General features: G+C 42.0%; 2 protein-coding genes across 3 annotated transcripts; both read right to left on the bottom strand.

Annotated features, from left to right (window-relative positions):
• Positions 1 to 2416: 2416 nt before the first annotated feature.
• Positions 2417 to 6646, bottom strand: LOC143323301 (extracellular calcium-sensing receptor-like). The gene is made up of 6 exons (XM_076735102.1): positions 6543 to 6646; positions 6164 to 6461; positions 5218 to 6012; positions 4902 to 5129; positions 4618 to 4741; positions 2417 to 3695 (listed from the first exon to the last, which is right to left on the bottom strand). Exons 1-6 carry the CDS (start codon positions 6629 to 6631, stop codon positions 2782 to 2784), a joined length of 2448 nt encoding a protein of 815 aa, XP_076591217.1. The 5' UTR covers positions 6632 to 6646; the 3' UTR covers positions 2417 to 2781.
• Positions 6647 to 8208: 1562 nt separating this feature from the next.
• On the bottom strand, positions 8209 to 11737 carry LOC143323270 (extracellular calcium-sensing receptor-like). 2 transcript variants are annotated; one of them, XM_076735055.1, is made up of 6 exons: positions 11547 to 11737; positions 11168 to 11465; positions 10192 to 10986; positions 9876 to 10103; positions 9576 to 9699; positions 8209 to 9395 (listed from the first exon to the last, which is right to left on the bottom strand). In XM_076735055.1, exons 1-6 carry the CDS (start codon positions 11633 to 11635, stop codon positions 8482 to 8484), a joined length of 2448 nt encoding a protein of 815 aa, XP_076591170.1. In that variant the 5' UTR covers positions 11636 to 11737; the 3' UTR covers positions 8209 to 8481. The 2 variants fall into 2 exon arrangements, with proteins under 2 accessions (XP_076591170.1, XP_076591171.1); XM_076735056.1 differs by having other exon boundaries at positions 11556 to 11674.
• Between the last annotated feature and the right edge of the window lie 362 nt (positions 11738 to 12099).

Genomic DNA, 12099 nt, shown 5'->3' on the forward strand with positions numbered 1-12099 from the left:
TAACTGCGTTTTTGGTAACTGTGTCGTGATGTTCGCACACAGTTTTACAACTTTTTTGGTGGCCTTTCTGTTAATATTTCCATTCTTTGGCTGCACAGAGGGGAATGGGGGTATTGTCGACACACGTGAACAGCTGATCGCGTTCTGTAAACCCACGCTGTTGCCTGGACAGAGGATTGTAGTCCCAGACAAGCTGAAGAGATGACATCGGGGCTGCAGAGCCAGAGCCAAATGGAGGGCCAAGGCACGGAGATACAGACTGTCCGTTCCGGTGATCATCATGGGGAATCTGAGGTATTTAGCAAATAAGACAGGCGAGCTTGTCACGCTGGTCAAGACTCAGTGGGAATACCAACAGTGCAGCCTTATGGTCTTCACCGAGTCATGGCTGCATTCAGACAACCTGGAGCATAGTGGTACCTGGCTTCAGCTGTGTGCGGGTGGACAGAGATGTGGCTCGGCGCGGTAAGAAGAAGGGGGGAGGGTTGCGCTGTTTGTGAATGAGAAGTGGTGTAATCCCCGACATGTTACCGTTAAGAAATGTTTCTGTAGCCCAGACATTGAGCTGCTAGCTGTAGGGATGCGGCCTGATTATTTGTGTCAGGAGTTCATGTCACATCATGATTACTGTCTACATCCCTCTGAGGGATGAGGGGGAAGCAGCGCGTGGCGTCATCCACTCCGTAGTGGCGGAGCTACAAACACAGCAACCAAATGTGTTTGTAGTCATTACTGGAGACTTTAACCACAATACGTTGGACAAAACTCTGCCAATTTTCAACCAGTTTATCAACCGTTCCACCAGAGACAACGCCACACTAAACTTACTGTATGCTAATGCAAAGGATGCATACAGTGCCACTGCTCTTCCCTGCTAGGCAGAGTTGATCACAGCCTGATGTTGTTAACACCTCAGTATGTCCCTCTTGTCCAGAGGCATCCTGTGTCCACAAGAACAGTGAAGAGGTGGAGTCAGGATGCAATGAGTCATTGCAGGACAGCTTTGAGATAACAGACTGGAGTGTGTTGTGTAAGTCACATGGAGAGAACATCAACAGCCTGACAGAGTGTATCACGGAGTACATCAAATTCTGTGAACAGACCATATTGCCAACCTGGACTGTACACTGCTTTCCCAACAACAAGCCCTGGATCACCAGTGAAGATCACTGGGCTCAAGGTAAAAGACAGACCAGCAGCCAGCAGCCTTGAGAGGGCCAATGAGCTAAACCACTTTTTCAACAGGTTTAGCTCACAGCCAGGAGTGGGGCTACATTCCCCTGCTCCTTCACACCTCCCCACTATCCACAACGGCCTACACAACTGTCTCCTTTTCTCTTCACTTTGTACACCTGAGACTTTCAGTACAACTCTTCATCGTGCCACCTACGGAAGTTTTCGGACGACTCAATGGTGGTGGGGTATATAAAGGATGGATGAGAGGAGGAATACAGAGCAGTGGTGGACAATTCTGTGGAATGGTCGAGTAGAAATCACCTGCTGCTTTACGTGGCCAAGAGCAAGGAGATGGTTATTGGTTTCAGAAGGAACAGGGTGACCACACAACCACTGTATTCTGGGGGAGAATGTCGCAGTGGTGGAGGATTACAAATACCTCAGAGTGCACCTCGACAACAGACTGAACTGGAAAACTAACATCAACACTGTTTACAAGAAGGGGATGAGCAGACTCTACTTCCTGAGGAGGCTCAGATCATTCAACATGTGCAGCAAGATGTTGGAGATCTTTTACCAGTCTGTGGTTGCCAATGCACTCTTCTTTGCTGCAGTGTACTGGGGGAGCAGCATCGGAGCCGGCGACACCAACAGACTGAACAAACTGATCAGGAAGGCCGGTTCCATTATTGGCTGCAAACTAGACACTTTTGAAGAGGTGGTGGAGAGGAGGACAATGGACAGACTGTTATCCATCATGGATAACCCTGAACATCCTCTTCAACACCTAGTGGACAGACGGTGGAGCTCCTTCTCCAATAGACAGCTCCGCTGTCACAAGGACCGCTTCAGGAAATCATTCCTGCCACGAGCCATCACACGGTACAATAGCAACTTAAACAGCTAATTCACAAACCTCACAAACCCCAATATTTTACATATTATCTGCACTACTGCAATATTGCATATACGGTCTATTGTTTACATTTCTTTATCATCTTAAACTGCACAATTTTTTGCTGTAAATACTTGTTTATGTACTTAGTTATATTGTATTTTAATTATATTATTATAATATTATATAATATGTATTATACATTATAATACATAATGTATAATGTTCCACGTGACAATCTCCTGAAGCTGGCTAAGACAGTGCCAACAGTGAGTCAACCTGATATCAGTGAAACAGTGGCTACTTTGAAGAATCAAAAGTATAAAAAATATTTTGCTTGTTTTACACTTTATTGTTTCCCACATAATTCCATTTCTGTTGGTCCATAATTTTGATGTCTTCAGTATTGATTGACAAAGCATAAACTAATATAAATTAAGAAAAACACATTTAATTGGAGGGTGTGCCACATTGTTTGACAGGTATTGTATATTGGTTGATTTGATTGAATGTCTCATTCTATTAAATGCTGTCATCTCAATATTCGGTGTCACAGATGAAATGATATACACTGGAAAACAGTACAGGAGAACAATACAAGTCTTAACTGAAGGTAAAGCACATATCTACTAAACAGTCTTTTTCACAAATTACTGTGCAAAAATTATGAAGGTTCTAGAAAGTTCTTGCAAACATATTATTTTGAGTTTTCAGAATGATTTTGGTTCCCCCTTCCCCATCATATTCTTCTTTGTATTCTTCTCTGGTTTCAGTAAGATAATATAACATTTTGGAATAAAAATACAGATCAGTAGTCCAAAACTTGAAGCCAGAATAGCAAATATCTCCACAGCAACACTGAACTTCCCAGGAGAGCTGACATATGCTGGGATAAAAGTGATCCATACTGCGCAGAATATCAGCATGCTGAAGGTGATGAATTTGGCTTCATTGAAATTGTCGGGCAGTTTCCGAGCCAGAAAGGCAAGAAAAAAACATAACATGGCCAGAAGTCCTATGTACCCAAGTACAGCCCAGAACCCTACAGCTGAGCCCAGAGCACACTCTAAGATGATTTTGTCATTAAATGTCTTAAAATTCTTAAATGGAAAAGGGGGAGAAATTGTTAACCAGAGGATACATATGACAACTTGTACAAGAGTGAAACCCAGAACACTGAGTTTCTGCTGAGCAGGCCCAAACCATTGCATCACATTACTACCTGGGAGTGTGGCCCTGAAGGCCATTAACACCACTACTGTTTTCCCCAGAACACAAGAGATGCAGAGGACAAAGGTGATGCCGAACGCTGTGTGTCGCAGCATGCAGGACCACTCAGAGGGCCGGCCGATGAAGGTCAGAGAACACAGGAAACACAGAGTCAAGGAGAAGAGCAGCAGGAAGCTCAGCTCAGAGTTGTTGGCCCTGACAATAGGAGTCTGCCTGTATCTGAAGAAAATGCATGCCACAACAGCAGTCAAGCATGTTCCAGATAGGGAAGCTGCACTGAGCAGAGCTCCCATAATCTCTTCATAAGATAGAAACTCGGCCTCCTTCTTTACACAGGCATCTCTTCTCTCATTTGACCAGAACTCAGGGTGGCATCGGACACACGTGATAGAATCTGAAATATAGTTAGAGCAGGTGTTAAACTTGCTTACTACATTTTAAACAGATAACAGACAGGATTGTAAACAGAAAATAACCTGTAGCTAAGTGTTAGGAAAACAGTGTAGATGGTCATGGACTTCTGGAACATCTGTTATGTTTCTAGGTGCCACAATCACTAGCGACCTGGAATGAGAGAAAACTCAAACTTGATGGCATGAGATGTGACTCCTCTTCTTAAAAATTTGCACCATGTTCTACACAGCCACCACTCAAAATGTCACCACCTCCTCCATCACTGTGTGGTACTCCAACCCTCTGCCTATACCAGACTCAGACTGGAACATATCAAGCAAACACCTAGATGGCTCACAGTTCAGGAACAACTGCCCACACACTGTTCTGTATGATGGCGCAGTGAGACAGCAGGCTTATAACATAGCGGGAAACCAATCACACCTGGTTCACTGCCTGTTCAGAATGCTTCCATCTGGCTGCAGATTCACTCCACCTGCACCAGGGCCACACACACCTGAACAGCTTTTTTTCCCAAAAGCTATCACTCCCCTCAACAACCCATCCAAACTCCCTCCCTCATCCTCATCATAGCCAATGCCCTCCACTCCCGACTATAGGCCATTTAATATATGCAATAATGGACAGCTCTGTGCAATATGGTCAAACATATAATGCAGCATACATGTATTTACTGTGTTATCCCTCACTTACATACAAATGCAAAACCTTTAACTATGATGTAACATATTTTATTATCATCTACACTATCTAATCTTTGCTCTTCACTTTCTTTAACTTGTTGACTTTTAATATTTAATGTTGTTCACTTGTTCACTGCACTGTGTCACCAAGTAAAATATACAGTATATCTGCATCGCCCCCATGTTTTTTAAATGAAGATGCATATAATATTACTACACCTGTAATGTTGCTTATTTCTCCGTCTGCACATCTTAAACAGTCATAGCAGCAGACAGGCTTTCCTTTCTGCAGAGCCTTGTGAGTTCCTGGTGGACATTTCTCACTGCAAACTGACAAAGGCACCTGCAAGAACGAAACAGCTATGAGAAATGGGTCTTGATTAATTCTGATGGATCGAAACTAAACAGTATGGTTCCACAATAAGAAAAACTCATAGTTTATATCATTATAACAATTCAAATATTCTTCCATAAACAATTAAAGAGATCACATGGTAACTGACCTGCTGTGAGTTCTGTGCCCAGATTATAGTCTTGTTGTGTACATTCAGCTGTTTGTCTGCAGGTAAAAATGCATCATAAAGACCAACTGGGACAAAGTCCACAATCCCATTTTCTGTTGGCTGCCAGTTTATAATTTCATACTTTGCTGGTGGATCTCCATTCTCATTAAAATAAACCTCATCTCCTTCCTTTGTTTTGAACCAAATATTTCTTATGTGCCGTAAAATCTAGGAAGACATGCAGAAAGACTACAACAATTCATATTCCTTTTAACATGATTTAATATAAAAACCAAGTCATTGGTGTTCAACTCACCAGAAATGGATCTAGCTGCACCTTGTTGTTACATGTTTTGTTACAGCCTAGAATACTATGAAGTGCGTGGGCCACAGCATACACTCCTTTGTAGATATTGTTAAAGATAGGCATGAGTGACATATCAGTGAAGCTGTTTTGTACTCCAGTCAGATCTTCATGTCCAGTACATTCACTCTGATTCCCTGCTGATGATTGTGACTGCTTAAGCTTGCAGCTAAATAATGTCTCCCAAAACTCTGTAAAAATTTCATTACTAGATGAATTGAGCAGCTTTACATCCAACATGAACTCTCTCATGCCACTGACATGTGCTCTGGGGATGGACAGGCCAATGGCACCATCCAGAATATGATGTATGTCCATTGCTGCACTATGGGAATCAGAGATCCAGGCCTCAGTGCCTACCCACTGGTACCCAGTCAAGTTGTGGAGAGACAAGTCATGTATCATCACATACAACTCAGTTGGTGAGAGGAAAGTGACGATGACCTTTGTAGTGGAAGCTTTGATAATGTCAACAATCTTTCGTATTTTGTCGGGTGGATCTGCTCTAAAGAATGATACAGAGTACTCCAGACAGATGCCCAGCTGCTGGGCGGTTTCTATAAATGTGGCCATGCCATTATTGCCGTAATCATCATTTGTCCTAATAGCTCCAACCCAAGTCCACCCAAAGTGCTTGACCAACTGGGCCAGGGCTCTGCTCTGGTAGTAATCACTGGGTATTGTTCTGAGGAAGGATGGATACTTGATTTTATCACTGAGACAAGCACAGGTAGCAAAGTGGCTGATCTACAAGAAAAAAGAAAAAATTGAAATCACATCCTGATGTAGAAAATGTAAAATATATAACATTTACACAGAGCATTACAATTATTTTCACCATTTTTCTATGACCAGCTGCAACAATTACACACTAATATGTTTTCACACTCTTACCCACCAGTGGGATATTAAAGGGTCCAATAACAGTCGCTATAGCCGTGGAAGGAGAGGAAGAGCTCTCTCCCATAATTGCTTGCACCTGGGCAGGTCTGGTACATGCTGCCCCAGAGTGTGAAGATACAGCATCGTTACCATTAGCCAATGCCAGTGCCACCCTCACTCCTCTGGAAATGGAGCCACAGACATCATAGATCTTGTAACCCAGAGAGATGCCAGGCAGTAGGTCTGTGCTGTTATTAATCTCCTCTATGGCAAAAAGCATAGCCTGGGCAAACTGGAACCCTCTGAAATTCAAACTTGATGCAGACATTTATGAATATTTCAAATGACAAAATTCTATATTTTAAATCTAAAAATCTTTCCACAGTGTTACCTACCGGATGCACTGCAGTGGCAGCGGTTTGTCCATGTAGGTGTCCCGTCTGTCTTCAAAGCTGCTGTGGAAATTGAAAACTCCCCCCAGCATAATATCCCCATCCTTAGATAACTGGGGGCTCTCATGATCTCCTCTCCTCCTGCACACCAGCTCCTCAGACTGAGAAAAAGATGCCACCAACAACAGCTGTAAGAGTGCCCAACCCTTCTCTGGCCACCTCTGTGTGGACGTCATAACATCTAAGAGAGCAAAACCACTGGGTGGCATCACATGTACCTCAACGTAAATCAGAAGCTTGCACTGATATTTGTACATTTTGGAGCAGTGATTTTTTTTTTCATACACGTATTTGTGGACTTACACAGTGGGGTGAGAGGAAGGAGATGCCTAAACAGTAACACAACATTGGCTTTAGTAATATCTTAATTTTTTATGTTGTCAACTCAGAATATTCAGTTGGACTGTGAAAGAGGTTTCTGAGGTCTGTGTTCATCAGACATGGTTGTAAGATATTGAAAGCTGCACGAAAACCCACAAAAATGTATTATTTGCCATACTATTGCTGTTTGGGGTGCTCATAAATAAGAACAGTTAAACCAATGTGAACACATGTATAATGAACAAAAAGACTGGTGTGTGTGAGCCAACAAAATGTAGAAACTTATGGAGCTCACTGAGATTCTCTGAAAGATTATCTGTTGCATTCAAATATCATTTGTATGGTTTCAAATACATGATATTATATATGATAAATGAGTGACAGAAGAAAAATTTTAGATATGTTAAAGAGTTTATGATTTCCTGATACACTGAATCATTCACTAACACTGATACATACTGAAATGATTAAGTCTGTTATGTGTAATGTGCAGCATTTTGTAAAGAGTGCACATTTCATGTTATGGGTTAAACTGTTCAAAAATTGAAAAAGAAAGTACAAAATATAGGACAGCAAGGAGTCCTACGTACCCTCACACACCCCAGACCCCGACAGACGATCCAAGGGCACGCTCAAGGATTATCTTCTCTTTGTTTCATATTTTTGAAGGGAACGGGTGTTGATGGTCCGCCAAATTATGCAAATTACAACCTGTATGAGGGTGAAGGCCAAAACACTGAGTCTCTACTGGACACGGGTGATACCAAACGTTGTGTGTCAAAGCATGCAGTACCACTCAGAGGGCCGGCCGATGAAGGTCAGAGAACACAGGAAACACAGAGTCAAGGAGAAGAGCAGCAGGAAGCTCAACTCAAAGTTGTTGGCCCTGACAATAGGACTCTGCCTGAAGAGAAAACATATCAGGGCTACAGTCATTGTGAGGCAGGCACCAAAGACAGATGGCTCCCACAGCATTCTGACCTGGTCTCCACAATCACCCAACCTAAACCAAATGAGATGGTTTGGGATGAGCTGGACTGCTGAGTGAAGGATAAGAAGCCAACAAATACTCAGCACATATGAGAACTCCTTCAAGACTGTTGAAAAGCTGTTCCACGTGACAATCTCCTGAAGCTGGCTAAGACAGTGCCAACAGTGAGTCAACCTGATATCAATGGAACAGTTGGCTTGGTTTACACTTTATTGTTTCCCACATAATTCCATTTCTGTTGGCCCATAATTTTGATGTCTTCAGTATTGATCGACAAAGCATGAAGGAATATAAATTAAGTAAAAAGCATTTAATGAGAGGGTGTGCCACATTGTTTGACAGGTACTGTATATTGGGTGATATGATTGCATGTTTGATTATATCAAATGCTGTCATCTCAATATTCTGTGTCACAGATGAAATGATAAACAAAGGAAAACAGTACAGGAGAACATTACAGGCCTTAACTTAAGGTAAAGCACATATCTACTGAACAGTCTTTTTCACAAATTATTGTGTACAAATTATGAAGGTTCGAGAAAATTCTTGCAAACATATTATTTTTATTTGTCAGAATGATTTTGGGTCCCCCTTCCCCATCATATTCTTCTTTGTATTCTTCTCTGGTTTCAGTAAGATGATATAACATTTTGGAATAAAAATACAGATCAGTAGTCCAAAACTTGAAGCCAGAATAGCAAATATCTCCACAGCAACGCTGAACTTCCCAGGAGAGCTGACATATGCTGGGATAAAAGTGATCCATACTGCGCAGAATATCAGCATGCTGAAGGTGATGAATTTGGCTTCATTGAAATTGTCGGGCAGTTTCCGAGCCAGAAAGGCAAGAAAAAAACATAACATGGCCAGAAGTCCTATGTACCCAAGTACAGCCCAGAACCCTACAGCTGAGCCCAGAGCACACTCTAAGATGATTTTATCCTTGAATCCCTTAAAATTCTTAAATGGAAAAGGAGGTGAAATTGTTAACCAGAGGATACATATGACGACTTGCATAAGAGTGAAACCCAGAACACTGAGTCTCTGCTGAGCAGGCCCAAACCATTTCATCACATCACTACCTGGAAGTGTGGCCCTGAAGGCCATTAACACCACTACTGTTTTCCCCAGAACACAAGAGATGCAGAGGACAAAGGTGATGCCGAACGCTGTGTGTCGCAGCATGCAGGACCACTCAGAGGGCCGGCCGATGAAGGTCAGAGAACACAGGAAACACAGAGTCAAGGAGAAGAGCAGCAGGAAGCTCAGCTCAGAGTTGTTGGCCCTGACAATAGGAGTCTGCCTGTATCTGAAGAAAATGAACGCCACAACAGCAGTCATGCATGTTCCAGATAGGGAGGCTGCACTGAGCAGAGCTCCCATAATCTCTTCATATGATAGAAACTCGGCCTCCTTCTTTACACAGGCATCTCTTCTCTCATTTGACCAGAACTCAGGCTCACAACTCACACATGTGATGGAATCTGAAAAATAGTTGAAGCATGTGTTAAACTTACTATTACTTACTTATTATATTTTTAGCAGATAACAGATAGGATTGTACCGCACCTCCTCCCTATGTTTTTGAAATAAAGATTACAAATCTGCCATGAACATGACAGCTTGTAGACTTTTCTTTTGACGTACATCAAATATTACTACACCTGTGATGTTGCTTATTTCTCCGTCTGCGCATCTTAAACAGTCAAAGCAGCAGACAGGCTTTCCTTTCTGTAGAGCCTTGTGAGTTCCTGGTGGACATTTCTCACTGCAAACTGACAAAGGCACCTGCAAGAACAGAATGACTATCAGAGATGGGAAGGAGTTGGAAGTTTCTTGGATTAATTCTGATGCATCGAAACTAAACATTATGGTTCCACAGCAAGAATAACTCATACCTTATATCATTATAGCAATTCTACTATTCTTCCATGAACAATTGCAGAGATCACATGGTAACTGACCTCCTTTGAGTTCTGTGCCCAGATTATAGTCTTGTTGTGTACATTCAGCTGTTTGTCTGCAGGTAAAGATGCATCATAAAGACCAACTGGGACAAAGTCCACAATCCCATTTTCTGTTGGCTGCCAGTTTATAATTTCATACTTTGCTGGTGGGTCTCCATTCTCATTAAAATAAACCTCATCTCCTTCCTTTGTTTTGAACCAAATATTTCTTATGTGCTGTAAAATCTAGGAAAATATGCAGAAAGACTACAACAATTCATTTGCTTTTTAACACGATGTAATATAAAAACCAAGACTGCGGTATTCAACTCACCAGAAATGGATCTAGCTGCACCTTGTTGTTACATGTTTTATTACAGCCTAGAATACTATGAAGTGCGTGGGCCACAGCATACACTCCTTTGTAGATATTGTAAAAAAGAGGCATGAGTGACATATCAGTGAAGCTGTTTTGTACTCCAGTCAGATCTTCATGTCCAGTACATTCACTCTGATTCCCTGCGAATGACTCTGACTGCTTAAACTTGCAGCTAAATAATTTCTCCCAGAACTCTGTAAAAATTTCATCACTAGATGAATTGAGCGGCTTCACATTCAACATGAACTCTCTCATGCCACTGACATGTGCTCTGGGGATGGACAGGCCAATGGCACCATCCAGAATATGATGCCTGTCATTGGCTGCAGTATGGGAATCAGAGATCCAGGACTCAGTGCCTACCCACTGGTACCCAGTCAAGTTATGAAGAGACAAGTCATTCACTATCAAATACAACTCAGTTGTGGAGAGGAAAGTGACGATCACCTTTGTAGTGGAAGCTTTGATAATGTCAATGATCTTTTGCATTTTATCTGGTGGATCTGTTCTAAAGAAAGATACAGAGTACTCCAGACAGATGCCCAACTGCTGGGCAATTTCTGTAAATGTGGCCATTCCATTATTGCCATAATCATCATTTGTCCTAATAGCTCCAACCCAAGTCCACCCAAAGTGCTTGACCAACTGGGCCAGGGCTCTGCTCTGGTAGTAGTCACTGGGTATTGTTCTGAGGAAGGATGGGTACTTGGTTTTATCACTGAGACAAGCACAAGTAGCAAAGTGGCTGATCTACAAGAAAAATGAAAAAAAAGAAAAAAAAATGACTTCCTGAGGTAAAGATGTAAAATATATAACATTTACACAGAGCATTACAATTATTTTGATCCCCTTTTTTATGATCAGCTGGAATAATTACAGGCTAATAATATTCAATCACCCATTTAAATTCATTATTACCAATCTTACCCACCAGTGGGATATTAAAGGGTCCAATGACAGTCGCTATAGCCGTGGAAGCAGAAGAAGAGCTCTCTCCCATAATTGCTTGCACCTGGGCAGGTCTGGTACATGGTGCCTCAGAGTGTGAAGATACAAGTTCGTTACCATTAGCCAATGCTAGTGCCACCCTCACTCCTCTGGAAATGGAGCCACAGACATCATAGATCTTGTAACCCAGAGAGATGCCAGGCAGTAGGTCTGTGCTGTTATTAATCTCCTCTATGGCAAAAAGCATAGCCTGGGCAAACTGGAACCCTCTGAAATTCAAACTTGATGCAGACATTTATGAATATTTCAAATGACAAAATTCTATATTTTAAATCTAAAAATCTTTCCACAGTGTTACCTACCGGATGCACTGCAGTGGCAGCGGTTTGTCCATGTAGGTGTCCCGTCTGTCTTCAAAGCTGCTGTGGAAATTGAAAACTCCACCTAGCATAATATCCCCATCCTTAGAGAAGTGGGGGCTCTCATGATCCCCTCTGCTCCTGCACACTAGCTCCTTAGACTGAGAAAAAGATGCCACCAACAACAGCTGTAAGAGTGCCCAACCCTTCTCTGGCCACCTCTGTGTGGACGTCATAACTTCTAAGAGAGCGAAACCTCTGGGTGGCATCACATGTAGCTCAATGTAAATCAGAAGTTTGCACTGATATTTATACATTTTGGAGCAGTGATTTTTTTTTATCTGTGGACTTACACAGTGGGGTGAGAGGAAGGAGATGCCTAAACTGTAACATCATTTTGGGCTTGTCAATGTTTTATGTTGTCAACTCACAGCCACATTAATACCCACAAAAATTTAGTTATTTATTTATGTATTTCATAGTATTAGTTGTTTGGGGTGCTCATAAGTAATGAGGAACAGTTAAACCAATGTGAACACATGTGTAATGAATTGAG

This window comes from Chaetodon auriga, chromosome 7, assembly GCF_051107435.1.
Source record: "Chaetodon auriga isolate fChaAug3 chromosome 7, fChaAug3.hap1, whole genome shotgun sequence".
In the NCBI taxonomy this organism is placed as follows: Eukaryota; Metazoa; Chordata; class Actinopteri; order Chaetodontiformes; family Chaetodontidae; genus Chaetodon; species Chaetodon auriga.

Bases quoted from the DNA above. Each gene is read 5' to 3' on its own strand.
- LOC143323301 (XM_076735102.1), bottom strand. From the start codon at position 6,631: ATGCTGGGGGGAGTTTTCAATTTCCACAGCAGCTTTGAAGACAGACGG. The intron at 6,462-6,542 runs GTAGGTAACACT...GTCTGCATCAAG, and splicing joins CTGCCACTGCAGTGCATCCG to TTTGAATTTCAGAGGGTTCC. The intron at 4,742-4,901 runs GTCAGTTACCAT...TCGTTCTTGCAG, and splicing joins GGGCACAGAACTCACAGCAG to GTGCCTTTGTCAGTTTGCAG.
- LOC143323270 (XM_076735055.1), bottom strand. From the start codon at position 11,635: ATGCTAGGTGGAGTTTTCAATTTCCACAGCAGCTTTGAAGACAGACGG. The intron at 10,104-10,191 runs GTGAGTTGAATA...ATATTTTCCTAG, and splicing joins TGCAGCTAGATCCATTTCTG to ATTTTACAGCACATAAGAAA. The intron at 9,700-9,875 runs GTCAGTTACCAT...CTGTTCTTGCAG, and splicing joins GGGCACAGAACTCAAAGGAG to GTGCCTTTGTCAGTTTGCAG.